Source organism: Oncorhynchus mykiss, chromosome 13 (assembly GCF_013265735.2).
Source record: "Oncorhynchus mykiss isolate Arlee chromosome 13, USDA_OmykA_1.1, whole genome shotgun sequence".
In the NCBI taxonomy this organism is placed as follows: Eukaryota; Metazoa; Chordata; class Actinopteri; order Salmoniformes; family Salmonidae; genus Oncorhynchus; species Oncorhynchus mykiss.
Window position 1 is genome coordinate 35,671,249 of NC_048577.1, and position 23,718 is coordinate 35,694,966.

Genomic DNA, 23,718 nt, shown 5'->3' on the forward strand with positions numbered 1-23,718 from the left:
AAGCGAGACAAAACACCCGTCAGTCCAAATGTGCACTTCACATTTCCATTTGGGATTTATAATGGACCGTTTTTGGATTGCGTAAACAACGGTAATTATGGGATCGTGGGGATGCAGGGTTGTGTTCCAAAAAAAAAAAAAAAAAAATACAAGTATACTTGCTCTAGTTCCTCAACAGCACAGCTGAAGACTGTTCTTTGAGTCATAAAAATTGCATTACAATTACTTTGGAACTGTGCACACTTTGAAGTGGTGTGTGGCCACTTGGAGACACCAGTTGGTCCTCTCACTCAAACCCTTGTAATCTTGTATTGCACCTACCCCACATTCTCTAAGAATATTCTTATCATGTTACTGAATGTATTCAGAGTATTATCAGATTTAGTTATCAACAAATGCGGGGAAAACGTACATTAAATGTAAAATGCACATAAAATCAATAGTGTAATGTTTGTATTCAGTCTTGTGTCAGACGAACGGTTCTCACCTTTAGCCTAATAATGTTCCCATAATCTCCAAACTGTTCCCTATTAATTGCTACCATGGTTATGCATATGCTTTTCATATTTCTTCTGTAAAAACATTTCAATGTATCCCTATTCATATAGGTTAGTTCCCATGTGTGTAATGGGTTAACCCCATACAGTGGCGTGCGAAAGTATTCACCCCCTTGGCATTTTTCCTATTTTGTTGCCTTACAACCTGTAATTAAAATAGATTTGTGGGGGGGGGGGGTGTATCATTTGTTTTATACAACATACCTACCACTTTGTAGATGTAAAAATAAAATTGTGTGAAACAAACAAGAAATAAGACAAAACAAATGAAAACATGAGCGTGCATAACTGTCTCTTGGGTTATGTCTCTATAAGCTTGGCACATCTAGGCACTGGGATTTTTGCCCATTCTTCAACAAAAAAACTGCTCCAGCTCCTTTAAGTTGGATGGGTTCCGCTGGTGTACAACAATCTTTAAGTCATACCACAGATTCTCAATTGGATTGAGGTCTGGGCTTTGACTAGGCCATTCCAAGACATTTAATGTTTCCACTTAAACCACTCGAGTGTTGCTTTAGCAGTATGCTTAGAGTCATTGTCCTGCTGGAAGGTGAACCTCCGTCCCAGTCTCAAATTTCTTGAAGACGGAAACAGGTAATCCTCAAGAATTTCCCTGTATTTAGCGCCATCCATCATTCCTTCAATTCTGACCAGTTTCCCAGTCCCTGCCGCTGAAAAACATATCCACAGCATGATGCTGCCACCACCATGCTTCCCTGTGGGGATGTTGTTCTCGGGGTGATGAGAGGTGTTGGGTTTGCACCAGACATAGTGTTTTCCTTGATGGCCAAAAAGCTAAATTGTCATCTCATCTGACCAGAGAACCTTCTTCCATATGTTTGGAGAGTCTCCCACATGCCTTTTGGTGAACACCAAACGTGTTTTCTTATTTTCTTTCTTAAAGCAATGGCTTTTTTTCTGGCCACTCAGTGTATGGCTTAAAATGGTCCTATGGACAGATACTCCCATCTCCGCTGTGGAGCTTTGCAGCACCTTTGGGGTTATCTTTGGTCTCTTTGTCGCCTCTCTGATTAATGCCCTCCTTGCCTGGTCCGTGAGTTTGGTCGGCAGCCCTCTCTTGGCAGGTTTGTTGTGGTGCCATATTCTTTCCATGTTTTAATAATGGATTTAAATGGTGCTCCGTGGGATGTTCAAAGTTTCAGATATTTTTTTATAACCCAATCCCGATCTGTACTTCTCCACAACTTTGTCCCTGACCTGTTTGGAGAGCTCCTTGGTCTTCATGGTGCCGCTTGCTTGGTGGTGCCCCTTGCTTAGTGGTGTTGCAGAATCTGGGGCCTTTCAGAACAGGTGTATATATACTGAGATCATGTGACACTTAGATTGTACACAGGTGGACATTATTTAACTAATTATGTGACTTCTGAAGGTAATTGGTTGCACAAGATATTATTTAGGGGCTTCATAGCAAAGGGTGTGAATATGCATATGCACACACCACTTTTTAATTTGGAGGGGAATTGTTTTAAACAAGTTATTTTTTTACTTTCACTTCACCAATTTGGACTATTTTGTGTATGTCCATTACATGAAATCCAAATAAAAATCTATTTAAATTACAGGTTGCAATGAAACAAAATAGGAAAAATGCCAAGGGGGGTGAATACTTTTGGAAGGCACTGTATTTCCCTTCCTGTGCCCCCTCCCCCCTCCACACACTCTGACCTCGCAGGGCCAATCACCCGGCCCGCTCAACAACAGGAAGTGGCAGGCTGGGGACAGGAAATATGGTACCGTAGAGGAGGGATAACCAGGCATACAGAGCACCCAGAAATACAAAACCACAGGGGGTCAGCTCTCTCTCAGTATCCCTTGTGTCTACAATACAGTACCTCTCTCCTCTGTTCTTCCTTCCATTCTACCGCTCTCCCTTCTCCTCCCTTCCACCATCACCACATATACATTCTTGCCAAATGATCCAGCTGGAGTGACCTTTACAACACATCCTCTCTTTGTCCTCCTCTCCTCTTTCCCGCTCGATGCACAGCTCTCCATATAGCCGCTGATGTAACCGTGTTCTCACCGTTTCACATTGCCCAAGAAGTTCTCACATGAACAGACGAGAGGCATGAGAATAACAAGGGAGAACGTTTAAATGAGAGATGCATGAAAGTGAGGGGGAGGGAAGACAAGGGAGGAAAATAAAGGGAGAGTGAAAATGAAAGAGTAGGCTTAAGATCTGAAGAGAGAAAGAAAGAGACTAGCCAGAGGGAATTCCACAGAGGGAGCGGTTGGATTGAGACATGTTGAAACACATACTGACGGGGACTGGCAAGGAGGGGGGTGAGGAGAGCAAGGGAAGAAGAGAATGATAGAGAGAGGGAAGGAGCGAGTGGAGAGGAATGGAGTGAGAGCAGGCTGGGCCAAGTGCGAGACAGGTTCCAGCACGCTGGTTTTAACCGCACAGCCCCTCCCGGCGCTCGGAATACCAAACCCTGTGATTACCCCAAACACACAGAGACTGGAGCTCTGGGCCAGAGATGATTCCCACTGCCTGTCAGCCTGCCTGCCTGTCCCTGAGTGTGTGGGACGTCTGTGACTGCCTGGCTATTCTCCACTACCCCCCCCCCCCCCCCGACCCCACTAGTCTCCATCTAACTACAGTAGGTTACACTCCAGACTCTAGGTTACACTCCAGACTTGAGATCTAACAACATTGGTTAAACTTACATCTGTCTCTCAGCTTATGTAAAACCAGACTGTATTTAGGCTACACCTGATAGTCTAGTCTGGACTCTCCATTCCATGGCCACTCTCTCACCAACCTTCTAGATGAGGAAACCTTTCTCCAGTCTAGCCAATCCAAAAGGGGAACATTTGACATTTCAGACGACTGGCATTTCACTCTGCAGTTCTCTGAAATGCCTAGATATCTCAAATCAAAGTGTATTGGGAGCGTGAACACAGATCTGCAGATGCTATCGCAAATGCTTGTGCTTCTAGCGCCAGCAGTGCAGTAATACCTAGCAATAATACAGAAATACACAATTCATTCAGAAAAATAAAGAAATTAAGATATCAGAAAGAGCAATGTCAGTGACAAGAATATAAATATATATATACATATGTATACAAATGTACTGCATATACATCTAGTGGTGTGTAAAGACAGTATGGACAGTATATGAACAGAAAATGTGTGTACAGCAGTAGTTATATAGTAGTTATATCTAGGACAAGCTCACATGAATAGGCTAATCGTGATATGCAAATTAAGCAACATGGAGCCCAGCCACATGCCATTAATTAGGCTAATTATCACATCTACAGGCACCATAATGAAAACTCCTATTAAAATGCCACATGGGGCCCCCAGGAAACCATACACAATATTTCCCATCATTCCTATTAGTCTATATAACCACATCCACATTGCTTTCTATTGTGGAGGGTAGCAGACAGGTGTCCAACTCTCCACGACATCAAATCAAACTTTATTAGTCACATGCGCCAAATACAACAGGTGTAGTAGACCTTACAGTGAAATGCTTACTTACAAGCCCCTAACCAACAGTGCAGTTTAAAAAAAGATGGATAAGAATAAGAAATAAAAGTAACAAGTCATTAAAGAGCAGGTTATATACAGGTTAGCAAGGTTATATACAGGGGAAACCAGTACAGAGTCAAAGTGCGGGGGCACCGATTAGTTGAGGTAATATGTACATGTAGGTAGAGTTATTAAAGTGACTATGCATAGAAGATAACAACAGAGAGTAGCAGCCGTGTAAAAGAGGGGGGGGGGGGTGCAGATAGTCTGGGTAGCCATTTGATTAGACGTTCAGGAGTCTTATGGCTTGGGGGTAGAAGCTGTTTAGGAGCCTCATGGACCTAGACTTGGTGCTCCGGTACTGCTTGCCGTGCGGTAGCAGAGAAAACAGTCTATGACTAGGGTGGCTGGAGTCTTTGACAATTTTTAGGGCCTTCCTCTGACACAGCCTGGTATAGAGGGACTGGATAGCAGGAAGCTTGGCCCCAGTGATGTACTGGCCCGTTCGCACTACCCTCTGTAGTGCCTTGTGGTCGGAGGCCGAGCAGTTGCCATACCAGGCAGTGATGCAACCAGTCAGGATGCTCTCAATGGTGCAGCTGTAGAACCCTTTGAGGATCTGAGGGCCCATGGCAAATCTTTTCAGTCTCCTGAGGGGGAATAAGTTTTGTTGTGCCCTCTTCACGACTGTCTTGGTGTGTTTGGACCATGTTAGCTTGTTGGTGATGTGGACACCAAGGAACCTGAAGCTCTCATCCTGCTCCACTACAGCCCCATTGATGAGAATGGGGGCGTGCTCTGTACTCTTTTTCCTGCAGGCCACAATCATCTCCTTTGTCTTGATCACATTGAGTGAGAGGTTCTTGTCCTGGCACCACACTGCCAGGTCTCTGACCTCCTCCCTATAGGCTGTCTCGTCGTTGTTGGTGTTCAGGCCTACCACCGTTGTGTCATTGGCAAACTCAATGATGATTTTGGAGTCGTGCCTGGCCTTGCAGTCATGAGTGAACCGGGAGTACAAGAGGGGACTGGGCACGCACCCCTGAGGGGCCCCCGTGTTGAGGATCAACGTGGCGGATATGTTGTTACATACCCTTACCACCTGGGGGCGGCCCATCAGGAAGTCCAGGATTCAGTTGCAGAGGGAGGTGTTTAGTCCCAGGGTCCTTAGCTTATTGATGAGCTCTGAGGGCACTATGGTGTTGAACGCTGAGCTGTAGTCAATGAACAGCATTCTCACAAAGGTGTTTGTTTTGTCCAGGTGGGAAAGGGCAGTGTGGAGTGCAATAGTGATTGCATCATCTATGGATCTGTTGGTGTGGTATGCAAACTGGAGTGGGTCTAGGGTTTCTGGGATGATGGTATTAATGTGAGCCATGTTCGTATGAACCACGACATCACCAGCCTAAAGATGACACAGTTATGAAGTAAATATTAAGCTATATAATTAGTTCAGAATTATTGAAATTGATGGTGAAGAAAAGGAATGCACAAACACACACTGGCGCCCGGCGCTAGTGCCACTGGGGGAACAATGGTCTTTCAAACAGCTGAGAGCTGCATCCCGTTTGAAAAGTGGAGCTTTACAGAGAGGTTACAAACGCTGACACATTTTTAATCCAGAGACCCACTGTCCGCTCCGTAGCACTGATCTGAGAGCAGGACGGATGGGTGTATGGGGGACGGGAGAAGAGAAAGGGACACAAACTGAAGTGATTAAGTACGGCTACTTTAAGGGTCAATAGTTCTTCCTGGTCAGATCAGGTCGTCAGGAAAAACCCCAGGGACGCGACCACATCATCTACTGTGTATCAAAGGCCCTCCCACCTGTATCGTTGTCTCTCCTCCGGCTCCTCTCCAAGCCGGAATGCATCCTAGTTCAAACTAGCATGACAGCCAACGTCTGACTGTTATGTTGGTACAGACGAAAGGCCGGCCGCACCATGACAGCCTCTTTAAGCACAAACAGTATGTCACAATAGAGGATAAACAGTCATTCAGCATACCTGACGCACAGCTTCAAGAATAACGTCTCTGTCTTTTACACAACCGCCTGAATTCCTCCGTCTGTGTGTGTGTGTGTGTGTTTGTTTGCTCAAGAACCTGTCCGAGCCCTCTGTCAGATCAAGTCAGTTGATGTCACATCAGTTAAACAGGGTTTTCTCCTTGAGCAACTCCGCTGAATATGAATCTCCAGTAACACCCCCCCCCCCCCCCCCATCCTCCCCAAAACGGTCTCTAACCTACACCCCAGGGGGAAATAGGTAAGACTGGAGAGGCCGAGGCTAGCACAACTTAACTATCTGTATAAGTATCTTCTTATTGTTTGCCTAACCTGAGCTTTTAGTCTACACTGAACAAAAACATAAAACGCAACATGTAAAGTGTTAGTCCCATGTCTGTAATAAAGCCATTTTGTGGTGGGGGGGGGGACATATTCTGATTGGCTGGGCCTGGCTGCCAAGTGAACTGTAGCCCAGTGAAATCGTTGAAATTGTTGCGTGCTGCGTTTTATATTTTTGTTCAGCATACATCCACAGATCCTAACCATAATAACCCAAACGCTCCTTAAAGGCCCACACTCAGTGGCATACAGGCAACAGTAAAGTCTTACAGGCTACTGGCTGTATCAAAATGTGTCTAGTCCCGTCAGAGAGAGATACTGAGAGTGATGTGCGTTAAGGCCTCACCAACCTGGCCATTAGAGCAACATTAGAATGACATCATCGCTGTGGCATTTAACTGGCCTTAGCCACATACTGTTCCACTGGTGTTACTATCCTGGTCAACACAATTACAGAGGGAGATGGCTGAGATTCCAGGACTGATGCTGTCCACATTACTGGTGTTACTATCCTGGTCAACACAATTACAGAGGGAGATGGCTGAGATTCCAGGACTGATGCTGTCCACACTATTGCGAGAGGCCATTACTGTACACAGACAGTGTGTTTACGCCAGCTGTGTCCATATACTATAGCCTGGCCGCTCTTTCCCCTGCCTGCCCACATTCCCCAAGCCGCCATCTCTCAACTGTGTGTCTGAGAGAGAGACAGAGAGAGAGAGCAAACACACACTGCGCTTCAACACACACGCGCACACGCACACACACACACACACACACACACACACACACACACACACACACACACACACACACTAAATGAGTGCACATGGATGAGAGATACCCTGAATTCTGCAGGCCTGGAGGGCGCATTGCCCCCCCCCCCCCCCTCTAACTGCCACATAACAAGCCCCTTCGCCTGCCTCAACTCACTAATTAGTACCGCCCCTCCAGGGGGAAGAGGACAACACAACTATAGCTGATGCTTAATGATTACCGCATTATTGCCGCTCACATTCAGCATCACACAGCCATAGACACAAGTGGAGGCTGCTGTGGGGAGGACAGCTCTTAATAACGTCTGGAACGGAGCGAACGGAATGGCATCCAACACATGGAAACCACTCATTCCGTTCCAGCCGTTGCCACGAGCCCGTCTTCCCCAATTACGGTGCCACCAACCTCCTTTGACAGACATGGAGAAAACACATTAGGAGAAGCTCTCTCTCGCTGACACACAAACACACAAGCAAGCATACACACTGCGCAATTAGCAAAACACCAGTTCCACATGACGCTATGGACTGAGATTCTGAGGTAGACCCACAAACCTCCACCTTTACAGACTCTCTGCCCACAGGTGTGGTGGGCACTGGGCACAGTCCTTACCCTGGGCTGGTGAGAACATTGCAGGGCCCTGCTGGTGCAGCCGTGCCCATTGCCGACCAGGACTGGCCTCATGGTGGGGGGCGAAGGTGAGGGCAAGGGGGCACCACGCAGCACTGCCAACCAGATGCAGCGAGGCTCGGCGGCACTACAGTCCACCCCTACGGGATTCTGGAAGCACCACTCTGACTCAGCTGGCAGAGCAGGGTAGGGGGGCATAGCCGCGGGCATTGGGGCGCAGAGATTACCCGACACGGGCCGACCTGATGCCAACATGGGCCACACACACACACACACGAGGGGGCAAAGTCTTGACACTATCGCACAAACACTCTATTTTAAAGTAAACGACGCAGGTGTCAGAGTAACACATGCATCCTCTCTGGCCAAGTCCTACTGTCGGCACCAATCCATGGAGATAAAACAAGCAGTGAAAGCAGAAACCAAGAGGGCTGAGTAGCTCTTCAGATGGGCCAAGATAATCCCTGAAGAAAAAAATCCCAATAGTTCCAACCAGTTCAGTCTAGTCCGATGTTCTCCTCTGCGTTCCTCTCATCCCGATGCTGGCACGTCTCCAAAGATACCTGCTTTTAGTCCCATATCCCAGTCTCAAACTCCTGACCTCCAAGGACGTAAAGGAGCTTTCCAAGGCACACACACTCACACACGCTCACACACACGCTGGCGGGGACCGTGGTGGGGCGTCCTGTGCCCTGAGAAGATATCAAAGAAGTCCTGGAAAGCAGATGTACGCCAGAGTGTGTGTGGTAGCAGAGAGGTCTGGTTTCCCTACAGACAGACAGACAGACGGTCTGACTGACTGACTGACAAAGCGACTGACAGACTAACTGACAGTGCCTCTCCTCTCTCAGCACAGCAGTGTCCTGTCCAGCGGTGTTCAGCAGGACACAAAGCCACTGTGTCTGTCAACCCCCCTAACACACAAACTGTCACAGCTAGAGGGCTGGCTCCTCTGTCTCTCCTCCCTCCCTCCCTCTCTCCTCCCTCCCTCTCTCTCTCTCTCTCTTTGTCTCTCTCTTCCTGACTCTCTCTCTCTCTCTTTCCTCCTTTTGTCAGCCTCCAGCTCGTTGTCCGGCTTCACTTCTACCAATTCATCCTTTGTTCCGTCTCTGTCCCTCGTTCACGCTCTCACTCCTCTGTTCCCTCCTTTCTCCCCTCCGTGGGATCCATTCCAATCTGTCACTCAAAATCCACTTTTCTGACAGAGAGCCAAAAACACACACAACACCCAACATGTACAATGTGAACACTGAGGGCCGGGCCCCCGACACCGTGCTCCACTCTTGAAGTCCGGATGGAGTTTTCAACTGTAGGCGGATGATGTGGTAGGCCTAAATTCAACAGCAGGTCCCTGTGGCTCTGTCCTGCCCTGTGACTGTAGAGGGAGTTGAGTGGCGCTTAGTGTATGTGTGAAAGAGACACAGGCACAGTGACACCGCTATGATCCCGGCACTCAACTCACACACAACAACCCCCCCCCCCCCCCCCGCCAAGTCTGATTTCAAACACAAAGAAAACACATGCTCCACCACTGTACCCACCCACACAGTTTCTCTCTCCTTTTCTCTCCTGTTCTTTCCTGTTCTCGCCCTCTCCAGCAAAATCGAGAGGACATGGGATAAAGTTGAGCAGACGCAGTGGAACAACTGCGAGAGCAGAACGAGAGAGAGAGAGAGAGAGAGCACAACAGGCTGCCGCTTCACTCCAGCAGCCCCGTCGCCAGCCAGGCAGACCAGAATAAAACAGCTGCAATTGAACATTAATTTGACACTGACCCCCCCCCCCCCCCCCCCCCCCCCCCCCCCCCCCCCCCCCCTCACGCTAAGTCATGAATTCACACATACAAACACTAAAACAAACAGTGACACACACACACACACACACACACACACACAGCAGAGTTCTCACCAAACATCCAGGGGTCCTGAGTGTGTGTGAAAGTGTCAGGCAGGTGACCATGTTGAGTCTGACAGAGCTAAGGCTTCATGATCCTCTCTCTAGAAACGCACTCCACAGACCTGTTACTGATGAGGTTAGACTGGTTTCACCTGCTGCCATACAAGCAGGGCAAGCACCAACACGACCACAACACTTGAACACACACATAGTACACACACTCTCTAAAACACACACACACACACACACTGTGCCCTCCAGGCACACACAGAAAATACACTTTGCAGGCTCACCTAGTGTATGTTGAAATACCATGTGTTTGATGTATTTGATACCATTCCACCTATTTCGCACTCCAGCCATTACCACCCGGTGCCACCAACCTCCTGTGATGAACACCCACCATACCATACCCAATGCAAATGTGCAGACGTACAAACTGTACTTTACACAAACACACTACACAAAAGGGAACGCTCCTTCCACACACAGACATACACATGGCCCGTTGAGTCACACACGTGTATAAATACACTTGCTGGGGTGTAATTACGCTCTCATAAAGACTTAAGTCCTATTGGCTGTGGGCTGTGCTGTGGGCTGTGCTGTGACCGTGGGCTGTGACTGTGAGGGGTTGTGTTCAGCCTGTGGTCAGACCGGAGGTTTGGGTTCTAACAGACCGCCAAGCAGAACCCGCCCAGGACCGGATGGAGAGACACTGGGACCAGATCACTCAGGGGGGACGTCCCATTCAGAAAAAGACCACAGATGGAAGCTTCAGAAGGGGACGGGCCTTGATAGGGGACACTGTGTGTATGACATCATAAGCTGGCACCACCCGACGATGAGCCTTCCTGGTTCAATCAATGAAAACGATCTGCTTATCACAAGCGCAGCGTTGAGAAAGACTCACATTGAGTTTTGCCGTGGAGTTTTGCCAATAACAGACAAGCCCAATTGGGAAAAGATCCCGGTCTCTCCCCCTTTAGTGACCTGCGGCCATATTTACAAAAACAGGAGGAGGAGAAGTAAGCAACAAAAGAGCGGAGAGAAAAGGTGTTGAGTTTCAGTTCACATGGAGGACAAAGGAGTCACACACCGTGCGCTGTCACAAAACCACCGTTGCCTCCAGTGACCCATGCTGGCTGCTGATTGGCAGAGACATGTCCATACACGCGCACAGGTAGAAAAAAATAAAAATAAATATTTAACCTTTTTTAAACTAGGCAAGTCAGTTTTAAGAACAAATTCTTAGTTACAATGACGGCCTACCCCGGCCAAACCCGGACGACGTTGGGCCAAATGTGCACCGCCCTATGAGACTCCCAATCACAGCCGGATGTGATACAGCCTGGATTCGGACCGGGAACTGTAGTGACGGCTCTTGCACTGCGATACAGTGCCTTAGACCGCTGCGCCACTCGGGAGCCTGCTACGTTGTGGTTGGATGAGGCCTAAACACCACTAGGTCCTGAACATTACATCCTAAACAATCCTCATCCCGGGAGAAAGTGAACACCTGTCTGTCTGTGGCTCAACGTCACTGTAACCTCTCATCCGCCCCTAAAGCCCCTGAAGTCCTGAGATCAAAGAGTGAGATTCAAACGGCACACGCCGCTAATCTCTGGAGAGACGCCATACTGCTCACCTCTTGCCCCCCCACCCTACCACACCGCCGCCCCGGCCCCTCGCCCTCCCTGCCATGCACACCACCGAGAGAGAGAGAGAGAGAGGGAGAGAGAGAGAGAGGGAGAGAGAAAGAGAGAGAGAGAGAGAGAGAGAGCGCGGGTCGGGGCGGTTGATCTGCACCTCTGCTCACAGACAGATTAGTTGGTAGATAATCCCCTTCATAGTGACGCCGACACCACCGGCCAGCAGATTAACTAACACAGCCTGATGGAGACACAGCCTGATGGAGACACAGTCCACTCCCATTCTTCTCTGACTGATTGAGAACCACCAGCCAAAATAACCCTCATACACACAGCTAGCTGAGCAAGACATCAGGCAGGATCTATATCAGAGAGATGCAGTGGTGTAAAGTACTTAAGTAAAACTACTTTAAAGTACTACTTAAGTCGTTTTGGGGAGTATTTCTATTTCTGACAACTTTTACTTCCGTACATTCCTAAAGAAAATATTGTACTTTTTACTCCATACATTTTCCCTGACAACCCAAAGTACAAGTTACATTTTGAATGCTTAGCAGGACAGGAAACTTGTGAAATTCACAAACTTATCAAGAGAACTGTCATGCCTTTTTATTTCTCTATTTGGTTAGGTCAGGGTGTGATTTGGGTGGGCATTCTAGTTTTCTATTTCTTTGTTGGCTGGCTATGGTTCCCAATCAGAGGAAGCTGTCTATCGTTATCTCTGATTGGGAATCATACTTAGGCAGCCTGTTTCCCACCCTAGTTTGTGGGATGTTGTTTTTGCACAGTAGCTGTATTAGCCCTGCAGAACTTTGCGTTCGGTTTTTTCCCTTTGTTGTTTTTGGTGTTCATTCTAATAAAGTACGATGAACACTTTCCACGCTGCGCTTTGGTCTCCTTCTGACCACAGACGTAACAGAACATCCCATCACCAAAGGACCGAGCGGCGAGGCCAGGAGGAGCAGGGATCCTGGGCCGGGGAGGAAAGTGAGTGGAGGACATCATGGACATGGGAGGAGAGAGGTGCTGGAATTGAGAGCGCTGCAGAGCGGGCGTGCTGAGGAGCGTGACACCAGCCCGGGTGTCATGTGCACCTCTTTCACGCATCTGGCCTCCAGTGCGCCTCCCCAGTCCGATGCGTCCTGTGTCTCCTGTGCGCCTTCACAGCCCAGTGCGTCCTGTGCCAGCGCCCCGCATTTGCCGGGCTAAAATGAGTGTCCAGCCAGGACGGGTTGTGTCAGCTCTACGCTCCAGACCTCCAGTGCGCCTCCACAGTCCAGTCCGTCCTATGCCTCCTCCCTGCACTCGCCCTGAGGTGCGTGTCATCAGCCCGGTGCCACCTGTACCGGTCCCACACATCAGGCCTCCAGTGCGCCTCCACAGTCCAGTACGTCCTGTGCCTCCTCCCCGCACTCGCCCTGAGGTGCGTGTCATCAGTCCGGTGCCACCTGTACCGGTCCCACGCATCAGGCCTCCAGTGCGCCTCCACAGTCCAGAGCTTCCGGTGACAGTCCCCAGTCCAGAGCTTCCGGGGACGTTCCCAGTCCAGAGCTTCCGGCGACAGTCCCCAGTCCAGAGCTTCCGGCGACAGTCCCCAGTCCAGAGCTTCCGGCGACAGTCCCCAGTCCAGAGCTTCCGGCGACAGTCCCCAGTCCAGAGCTTCCGGCGACAGTCCCCAGTCCAGAGCTTCCGGCGACAGTCCCCAGTCCAGAGCTTCCGGCGACAGTCCCCAGTTCAGAGCTTCCGGCGACAGTCCCCAGTCCAAAGCTTCCGGCGACGTCCCCAGTTCAGAGCTTCCGGCGACAGTCCCCAGTCCAAAGCTTCCGGCGACGTCCCCAGTTCAGAACTTCCGGCGACAGTCCCCAGTTCAGAGATTCCGGCGACAGTCCCCAGTCCAGAGCTTCCGGCGACGTCCCCAGTCCAGAGCTTCCGGCGACAGTCCCCAGTCCAGAGCTTCCGGCGACAGTCCCCAGTCCAGAGCTTCCGGCGACAGTCCCCAGTCCAGAGCTTCCGGCGACAGTCCCCAGTCCAGAGCTTCCGGCGACGTTTCACAGTCCGGAACCTCCTGAGACGGTCCACAGTCCGGAACCTCCTGAGACGGTCCACAGTCCGGAACCTCCTCCTCCACGGTCCGGAACCTCTGGCGACGATCGACAGTCCAGAGCCTCCAGCGACGATCCGCGGTCTGGATTCCCCGGCGACAATCTACGGTCCGGAGCCTCCGGCAACGATCCAAGGCCCGGTTCCACGGTAGCGGAGGGATCAGCAAGCGGAGCGGGGTCTACGCGCCGAACCGGAGGAGCCACCGAGGCTAGATGCCCACCCAGACCCTCCCTCATAGAGTCAGGTTTTGCAGCCGGAGTCCGCACCTTTGGGGGGGGGGGCGTTACTGTCACACCCTGACCTTAGAGAGTTTTTTAATTTCTCTATTTGGATGAACACTTTCCACGCTGCGCTTTGGTCTCATTCCGCCGACGGACGTAACAAGAACACGTGGTCATCCCTACTGCCTATGTCCTAGTTGACTGACTAAACACAAATTGTGTGCCACTGGCTATCCGTACATTTAAAAAACAAGAACATGGTGCCGTCCGCTTTGCTGAATAGAAGGAATTTGTAATGATTAATACTTTTACTTTTGATACTTAAGTATATTTTAGCAATAAAATGTACTTTTGGTACTTAAGTATATGTCAAACCAAACACTTTTAGTAGTATTCTACTGGGTGACTTTCACTTTTACTTGAGTAACTTTCTTTTACTCAAGTATGACAATTGGGTACTTTTTCCACCACTGGAGAGATACAGAGAGACATCGTGTGTGTGTGTGTGTGTGTTTTAGAGCGAGAGTGAGACGTTCTGTGTCAGTGAGAGATCGGTGTGAGAGATCAAACAAGTGACTATGCAGACATAACAAGGGATGTTTTCAGTAAACACAGACAATGAGACAAGAGCTTAACAAGTAGAAACTAGGGTCACTGAGGACAAGGTGGCTATGATGTACAGTATAGTGTGTATGGGCACTGTGTGCGTGTGTGGTGGGTTTTCCCTCTAAGTCTATGTTTCCAGGTCAGAGTCATGGCCAGCCCAGAGGAATCCACCAAACACACACAGACAAACAGAAATCGGAGTAATCTCCACAGGATGTGGCTTTCCCAGGGCATGGCCATCGACCACATCTCTCACACACACACTACACACACACACACACACTCACTCTACACAACCTTCCACTGTCACTATAACTCCTTGTGCGTAGCTAGAGACACATATAGTAAGTACAGTGAAAACGAGAGGAAGAGAGAATGAGGGAAGCTGGCTGACTCTGCCCATCAGTTGAGAAAACATTAGATAGCAGAACAGCCTAGACAGACGACCATTACTCCCAGCAGTGGATGGATAGAAAAGGGCCGGCCTCTTTTTAAGCAGGTTAATTTTAACTCTAATCTCCTGCAAATCCACGACACACAGAGGCCGAAGGCTGAGTCCGCAGGGCGCAGTTACAGATCTCTGACCACTAGAGGGCAGACATACCACGCAGCTCAATGGCAGACGTGTACGGGTCTGTGAGAACAGAGTGGAAACCCACACACAGTTAGTTCTACTGTAGTAGGATGGCTGTGTCATCATAGGGGTTTCAGTGCAGGGGTTGGATGTGCTTGGAAAAGATGGTGTTAGTCTGAAGGTGTGAGGTAATGTAAGCACTGGTCTACAGTCAGTTTTTGGTCCCCCTTCTAATGGTTATGGCTAGGGCTGGGGCAAGGCACTCTGACGGGAAATCAGGGGTGAGGCCACACCTGTTGTGAGGAGGAAAGAGTCGTAGGCGGGCCAGTGGCAGGAGGAGTTGGGTGAAACAATAGCGGGGTCGCCTTACCTCTTCCCCCCTTACCCTTACCCCCCTTCTCTACACAGCTGAGAGGAGCAGGGTGGTCCCTCCCCGCCTGGCCCTGTCTGACTGCATGACTGTCTGACTGACACAACACGCCCCATCTCTCCAGCAGACTGGAAACAAACAAATCAGACCCACCTGACCCTCGACCTCCCCCCACAGGAACGCAGACAACGCATTATGGATGCATTCTACGTGTGTGTGTGTGTGTGTGTGTGTGTGTGTGTGTGTGACCTCATGCTGTTCTGCCTAACCATGTGAGACAATGTGAGTTCTAACATGGGCCAACCCCAGACTGATCCATACTCCCACAGACACACCCATCCGACCCGGATTCCCCCTACTCATACAAACAATGACACATATTCCAACACACACCACCACATGCACGCATTGACACATATACAGCGATTACAGGGACCATTGCACTACTGGGGTGAGACACATAGCGGAGGATGATTGGCTGAGTGGGGAGCTCAGAGAGAGCCGATTGGCTGAATGTGGATATTGGTGGGATACAAGGAGGTGGGTGTGTCCAATATGTCTTTCAGTGAACATTCATCTACCCACTAATGCCCCAGGGGGACATGGGATACATGAGTCAGCCAGTCAGCCTGAAACCTAGCAGGCCAGAGAGCGAGAGAGGAAGAGAAATGAGATAGAGATTATAAATACAACCCATATTTATGTTGATTTAATTTCCCTACTTGCACATTGTTACAACAAAGTACATAGCCATAATAACATTTGAAATGTTTCTATTTTTTTGAAAGAATGAGGGGAGTGAGAAAGAAAGAGACAGATGCTGGAAAGGGTTAAAACTGGGAGAAAGCGTACGATGAGGGATAAACATGAAGGCAGAGAGAGAGATGGAAAGCAGAAACAAAAGATGGAGAAGTAGTAGGCAGATGGAGAGCAGAATGAGACAGATGTGATCACACACACACACACACACACACACACACACACACACACACACACACACACACACACAGGGCTTACATTAATATCCCTAAATATGGAGTTAGCCTGTGGCTGGGTTTGTTAAGTATATCCTTCAGTGTGGTCAGAATTCCTCCACTGACTGTACTGGAAGATGCCTGCATATGAGGGGTAGGGGCTGGAAGAGCTTGAAGGAAGCATGTCCCCCCCCCCCGGCATACCAGCGACCCAGGGACCCCCATTATATTTTAGCAAAAAAAAATATTACGCATTTTCTTATCATCAGATGAATGCTATTGCCAAGTAGAAGTATTCATTCATTTTAAAAATGAATAGATTTGGTAGACAGTTTTATGAAGGACGTGTAAACTCTAAACTAGCATATTGGCTAAAGAGGTATCTTGGCAGTGTTAAGAAAATGTTGCAGTTGTAAAGCAATTCTAAAACAAATTCAACTGCATTTTGCAGTTTTTAAGCTCATTTCAAGCAATTCCACACAGTTTGGCATGGAGCTGAGAGACAATGGCACAGTTTTACATGCATTTTGCCATGGCTAATGCTGTGTTCCTCTGCTCAAACATCATAACAAAACCAATCGATTCTCCCTGACTCTCTAGATTTGATTTGATTCTTAGTTCTCAAAGATGGTATTATTTAAAAAGATATATAGTTCATCTATTTTCTGCATGCTTTCTATCTGGTTGACACAAAACAGTTTTTCCATCCTGTAAATTACCACATAGACTGCCCGCCTAAGACTTTTTTATACAGAAAAAAAACATGTCATGAGCTCCAATGACTGTACTTTGCTCCATATTAAAGGGATAGTTAGAGATTTTGGGATGATAGATTAGATTTTGCAATGAAGCTGTTTATCCACTTCCCCAGAGTCGGAGAGCTTGCTAACTGTTCCTGTAGACTTACAGTCATTGCGCTAACGCTAGCTAGCATTGGCACGTGAAACTACCTCTAACTTCCCTTATACTGGATGCAGAGACATAAAAATGGCAGCAAGCGATATTCATAAAACAATTTTTTGCAAAAACAAAAATCCCCCTAGAGGGCCACAGACCCCAGTCTGAAAACCCCTGTTTTAAGGCGCATCCACTGCACTTAAATGGGGTGTGCAGGTCTCGCCCCCTGGAGCATTATCATTAGGTTGATGAATAATTAACTAGTATGAGCTGTTGGTACATGAAGGAGGATGGAAGGGTGGAAGACTGAGGTGAGAGGCCCAGCCTCATCAACCTTCTCCATAGCTGTTCTGGTGCTCGTTCTCATGTTCTCATTAGTCATATACACAGACAGACAGACGGATAGACGGACAGACGGACAGACGGACAGACAGAGAGACAGAGAGGAGATGATACGAGAATTTTATTCTCCCCTTACAACCCTCCTGGGCTTTCCTGTCTCACTCTTCCTCTACTCCCTCTCTCTCCCTCCATCTCCCCAACAACTACCACACACTAAGTGGAGAGAGAGTGATACACTTTAGCCTACTTAAGGAGTGGCTGGTTCCTCATTTGAAGCTGCTCGTTGATGAGGAGTGTTTGGTCACGTTCACAAAGACAATCACATCCAAGAGATGAAGGGGTAACCGGAAAGGCACGAGACGTGTCCAAATTGACCTGTTTTCACTCAACTGTGAAATGATTCTGCTCTAAAAATAGACCCGTGTTCTGTGCATGTATTTTTTTTCTTTTGGTTTCTCTCGTGCTCTTGTTTTTCCACATGAGTGCAGCAGCTGCTCTTCTCGCTGTCGCCGTCGCCAATGTTGCATACCCCTGCCCATCACCATGGTGACCATCTCGCCTGACGACCATCAACATCACTTCTTGCTACTACACCTCTGGAGGCCATCAATCTCGAGAGTCGCCATAGCAACAGTGACAGGCAATATGACGATTCTCACCCCCAACCACCATCAATAACGTTACCTCTACCAACTCTACCACTCTCCCACCTTAGCTTTCACCATCGCCAGTCACCATGACAACCGCCAATCAGTCTACAGGTCATTCTCTTCCAGAACCCTTGCACCACTACAGTCTACATCTAGTGGTGTCTGTCTGAAGGTTGCTGTGAGAGGCAGCGGCTGGGTCTTGTCAGGTACAGAACCTCGTCTTGCCTTGATTATGTTTCAGCATTAACATCCGTCTCCCTGTGTGTATTCCATGTGCCATGTAACCTAAACAGAGGAATGACAACATCTGGCAAAGAGCTACTCCCCCCCGCAACAACCACAACCACTGGGAGCAATCAGAGAGAGCGTCACGATTGGCCCCCGCTGCGATGACAGCCCCCACCTCTCCTTTTTTCTTTCTTTCTCTCGCTCACTCTTTTTTCCCAGCGTGTTTTCAGAAGTGGAGTGGAGCTCCTGAAACCACACGGCTCCAGCAGGCCTCTGTGCCCCCTCCACCCCCCTCTGTGTCTGGGAAGAGGGTTGGGATCCTGGGCCCCCTTTCCTCCCCCCCCAATCCAGGCCCCAGTTGCCGGTATATTTAGCCCATCTGAGCCTCTATGTAATTAACAGATGAAAATTATAACTTTGGGGTTGGGATGACGTTTCTGTTTCCCTCCGCGGCATGGGCAGAGACTGAAACTGGACCTGCTAGGCTCATCACGGAGCCACACTGGGCAGTGGGCCAATAGCATGGGCGTGTTGGAGCCAGCATTGAGCCAAGATGGAGGAGGACTCGCACCGGTGGATGGAGTGTATAATACTCTGAGCCAGGCAGGGTCGGAATGTTAATACAGTCAAGCTACATGGTCTGTCAATCACACCACACACCACTGGAGTTTCCATTCGAACGTCAGATGGTTTTTACATTCCTACCACGCACCAAAGACTGGAGGAGGAAGATGGAGGAGAGGAGAGTTGCTTATCCTTACTGCATACACAGGAAGACATATATCCAACACACTCACGCCATCACACACACACACACACACACACACACACACACACACACACACACACACACACACACACACACACACACACACACACACACACACAGAGAGGTGGGGAAAAGGCCTGTTTACATTTCTTACCTCTCCTTTCTCTCACGCTCTCATTGTCTGTTTCTACCATACCCAATCCTCCCATCTCTCTCAGTCTGTTTCTGCCATACCCAATCCTCCCATCTCTCTCAGTCTGTTTCTACCATACCCAATCCTCCCATCTCTCCCTGTCTGTTTCTACCAGACCCAATCCTCCCATCTCTCCCTGTCTGTTTCTACCATACCCAATCCTCCCATCTCTCCCTGTCTGTTTCTACCGTACCCAATCCTCCCATCTCTCTCAGTCTGTTTCTACCATACTCAATCCTCCCATCTCCCCCTGTTCTTTGTGTTCCATCCCTGCTCCAGTCCACACGTTCTCTCTATCAGCACTTAAGAGTCAGTGAGCTCTCTCTCTCTCTGCTGGAGTGGAGGACAACCTCCCAGGGAGTGTGGGACAGCAACAGCAGCACCCAGCCAACGAACAGAACACACCACTAAACTCAAACAACCCCGCTGCCCTTTCTCTTCACAGGGCTTTTCCCCATTCAACATCCTGTTCTCTCAGTCTCTAATTAAGTGACCCGTCAACATATCCGCCAAAACCCAGAGCTGGAGCTTCATTGTCGTTCACAAGAGACCCCACAGCAGACCAAGGGAGAAGAAAACGGAGAAAGGTCAACCAGGACAGAGAAGAACGTGGTCGTGCTACGCTGTGCCAGTCTGGACTTGAGCTGCTGCGGCTCCCACTACCCACACTGTACAATGTGATAAGATGATGCAGAGATAACACAGAGATTTTGGGGCACCGCCCCCCTGAGCCAGCGTCTGGTCCAGATGTGACCTATCCTCCACTGGCACAGAGATGACACCCAGATAGGTCCTTCTCCCTGGGCATGTTTTGAAAACAGCAGGATAAGCCCTCCTTGTCCTCCCTATCGTCTCATCTTCAGTTGAACTGCACGCTCCTTCCTGTGGTTAGAATGAACGCTGTGCAGCCCAGCCAGCCAATCGGGGAGGGGTGTGTGTGTGTGTGTGTGTGTGTGTGTGTGCGTGCGTGCGTGCGTGCGTGCGTGCGTGCGTGCGTGTGTTCTAGACCAGTACACACCACCCCTGCCGGTTCTACACGCCACAGGCTCTGCCTTGTATCCCCATGTGTAATTTGATGAGCTACATATGCCAGGCCTGATGGCCTTTCTGTGTCTTTAGCCTCTGTCACTGTGTGTTAGTGGCCTTTCCTGCATGCCAGAGGAGAGCTGTGGGTAGAAGATGGAGGCTGGCATAGACTCGGCGAGACGGGTCCCTCCAGCAGTCTGCCCCTCCAGACCGTGAAGGTCTCCATGTTCTACACAGCAGACAAAGGTCACACACAAGGCTCTCTCTCAGTTCAATTCAAAGGCCTTTATTGGCACGGGAAACATATGTTTACATTGCCAAAGCAAGTGAAATAGATAACAAAAAGTGAAATAAACTAAACAAAATGAACAGTTAACATAACACACCAAAAGATTAAAAGACATTTCAAATGTTATATTATGGCTATATACAGTTTTGTAACGATATAGTTCAAATATATACAATATGGGTTGTATTTACAATGGTGTTTGTTCACTGGTTGCCCTTTTCTCGTGGCAACAGATCACAAATCTTACTGCTGTGATGGCACACTGTGGTATTTCACCCATTAGATAAGGGAGTTTATCAAAATGTGTGGCCTGTGGATCTGTGTAATCTGAGGGAAATATGTGTCTCTAATATGGTCATACATTTGGCAGGAGGTTAGGAAGTGCAGCTCAGTTTCCACCTTATTTTGTGGGCAGTGTGCACATAGCCTGTCTTCTCTTGAGAGCCAGGTCTGCCTTCGGCGGCCTTTCTCAATAGCGAGGCTATGCTTACTGAGTCTGTACATAGTCAAAGCTTTCCTTAATATTGGGTCAGTCACAGTGGTCAGGTATTCTGCCACTGTGTACTCTCTGTTTAGGGCCAAATAGCATTCTAGTTTGCTCTATTTTTTAAAATTCTTTCCAATGTGTCAAGTAATCACAGTTGAATATACATACACCTTAACATACACCTTAACCAAATACATTTAATCTCAGTTTTTCACAATTCCTGATATTTAATCCTAGTAAAAATTCACTGTCAGTTAGGATCACCACTTTATTTTAAGAATGTGAAATGTCAGAATAATAGTAGAGAGAATGATTTATTCCAGCTTTTATTTCTTTCATCACATTCCCAATGGGTCAGCAGTTTACATACACTCAATTAGTTTTGGTAGCATTGCCTTTAAATTGTTTAACTTGGGTCAAATGTTTTGGGAGCCTTCCACAAGCTTCCCACAATAATTTGGGTGCATTTTGGCCCATTTCTCCTGACAAAGATGATGTAACTGAGTCAGCTTTGTAGGCCTCCGTGCTCGCACACGCTTTTTCAGTTCTGCCCACACATTTTCTATGGGATTGAGGTCAGAGCTTTGTGATGGCCATTCCATCACCTTGACTTTGTTGTCCTTAAGCCATTTTGCCATAACTTTGGAAGTATGCTTGGGGTCATTGTCCATTTGGAAGATCCATTTGCGACCAAGCTTTAACTTCCTGACTGGTGTCTTGAGATCATTTTCCATCCTCATGATGCCATCTATTTTGTAAAGTGCACCAGTCCCTCCTGCAGCAAAGCACCCCCACAACATGATGCTGCCACCCCCATGCTTCACGGTTGGGATGGTGTTCTTCGGCTTGCAAGCCTCCCCCTTTTTCCTCCAAACATAACGATGGTCATTATGGCCAAAAAGTTCTATATTTGTTTCATCAGACCAGAGGATATTTCACCAAAAAGTACGATCTTTGTCCCAATGTGCAGTTGAAAACCGTAGTCTGGCTTTTATATGGCGGTTTTGGAGCAGTGGCTCCTTCCTTGCTGAGCGGCCTGTCAGATTATGTTGATATAGGACTCATTTACTGTGGATATAGATACTTTTGTACCTGTTTCCTCCAGCATCTTCACAAGGTCCTTTGCTGTTGTTCTGGGATTGATATGCACTTTCGCACCAAAGTACATTCATCTCTAGGAGACAGAACTCGTCTTCTTCCTGAGCGGTATGACGGCGGTGTGGTCCCATGGTCTTTATACTTGCGTACTATTGTTTATACAGATGAACGTGGCACCTTCAGGCGTTTGGAAATTGCTCCCAAAGAGGAACCAGAGTTGTGGAGGTCTACAATTTTTTTCCTGGGGTCTTGGCTGATTTCTATTGATTTTCCCATGATGTCAAGCAAAGAGGCACTGAGTTTGAAGGTAGGCCTTGACATACATCTACAAGTACACCGCCAATTGACTCAAATTATGTAATTTATTCTATCAGAAGCTTCTAAAGCCATGACATCATTTTCTGGAATTTTCCAGGCTGTTTAAAGGCACAGTCAACTTAGTGTATGTAAACTTCTGACCCACTGGAATTGTGATACAGTGAATTATAAGTGAAATAATCTGTCTGTAAACAATTGTTGGAAAAATGACTTGTGTCATGCACAATGTAGATGTCCTAACCGACTTGCCAAACATATAGTTTGTTAACAATACATGTGTGGAGTGGTTGAAAAGCGAGTTTTAAAGACTCCAACCTAAGTGTATGTAAACTTCCCACTTCAACTGTAGCTTTTTCTTTTCTCATGATTGGGTCTAATTGTGTTGCTGTCCTGGGGCTCTGTGGGGTCTGTTTGTGTTTGTGAACAGAGCCCCAGGACCAGCTTGCTTAAGGGACTCTTATCCAGGTTCATCTCTCTGTAGGTGATGGCTTTGTTATGGAAGGTTTGGGAATCCCTTCCTTTTAGTGGTTGTAAAATGTAACGTCTCTTTTCTGGATTTTAATCATTAGCAGGTATCGGCCTATTTCTGCTCTGCTCAAATTGGTGTCTCAATTTGGTCTCTCACACTTTCACTCACTCACTCACTCACTCACTCACTCACTCACTCACTCACTCACTCACTCTGTTACGCTCGTCGTTGGAATGAGGAGACCAAGGTGCAGCGTGGTAAGCGTACATCTTTCTTTATTAGATGAACACCAAAAAAACACCAAAATGTAAACGAATGCAACGTTCTGCAGGCTACACAGTAACTGTACAAAATCAAGATCCCACAAACTAAGGTGGGAAAAGGCTACCTAAGTATGATCCCCAATCAGAGACAACGATAGACAGCTGCCTCTGAATGGGAACCATACCAGGCCAAACAAAGAAATAGATTGCCCACCATAGTCACACCCTGACCTAACCAAAATAGAGAATTAAAAGGTCAGGGCGTGACTCACTCACTCACTCACTCACTCACTCACTCACAGTAACCTTCGCTCTGACCCCATCTCAAATGTAATAATTGAAGCCCATTATAGGAGCACAGAGACCATAGGAACATGGCTGTTGACACACCAGTCACATCCACACATACGGCTTCTCTCTGTCTCGCTCTCAGGCGAACGGGATAGAGATGCTGTGATAGTGGAGAGTAATAAACAT

The 23,718-nt window shown here is 48.1% G+C and overlaps 1 protein-coding gene across 9 annotated transcripts in view; it reads right to left on the reverse strand.

Annotated features, from left to right (window-relative positions):
• LOC110485157 (rho GTPase-activating protein 23) overlaps nucleotides 1–23,718 on the reverse strand; it is a 100,182-nt gene that overhangs the window by 45,199 nt on the left and 31,265 nt on the right. For 3 of the 9 annotated variants that reach the window (XM_036940912.1, XM_036940915.1, XM_036940914.1), the window contains exon 1: nucleotides 7,799–8,786. The exons of 2 other annotated variants lie outside the window; for them this stretch is intronic. In XM_036940912.1, the coding sequence (XP_036796807.1) occupies nucleotides 7,799–8,071 (273 nt within the window). In that variant the 5' untranslated portion in view covers nucleotides 8,072–8,786. Of the gene's footprint in view, nucleotides 1–7,798; nucleotides 8,794–9,724; nucleotides 9,856–23,718 lie in introns of those variants that run through there. 4 more of the 9 variants (XM_036940913.1, XM_036940910.1, XM_036940917.1 and 1 more) reach the window with 3 other exon arrangements.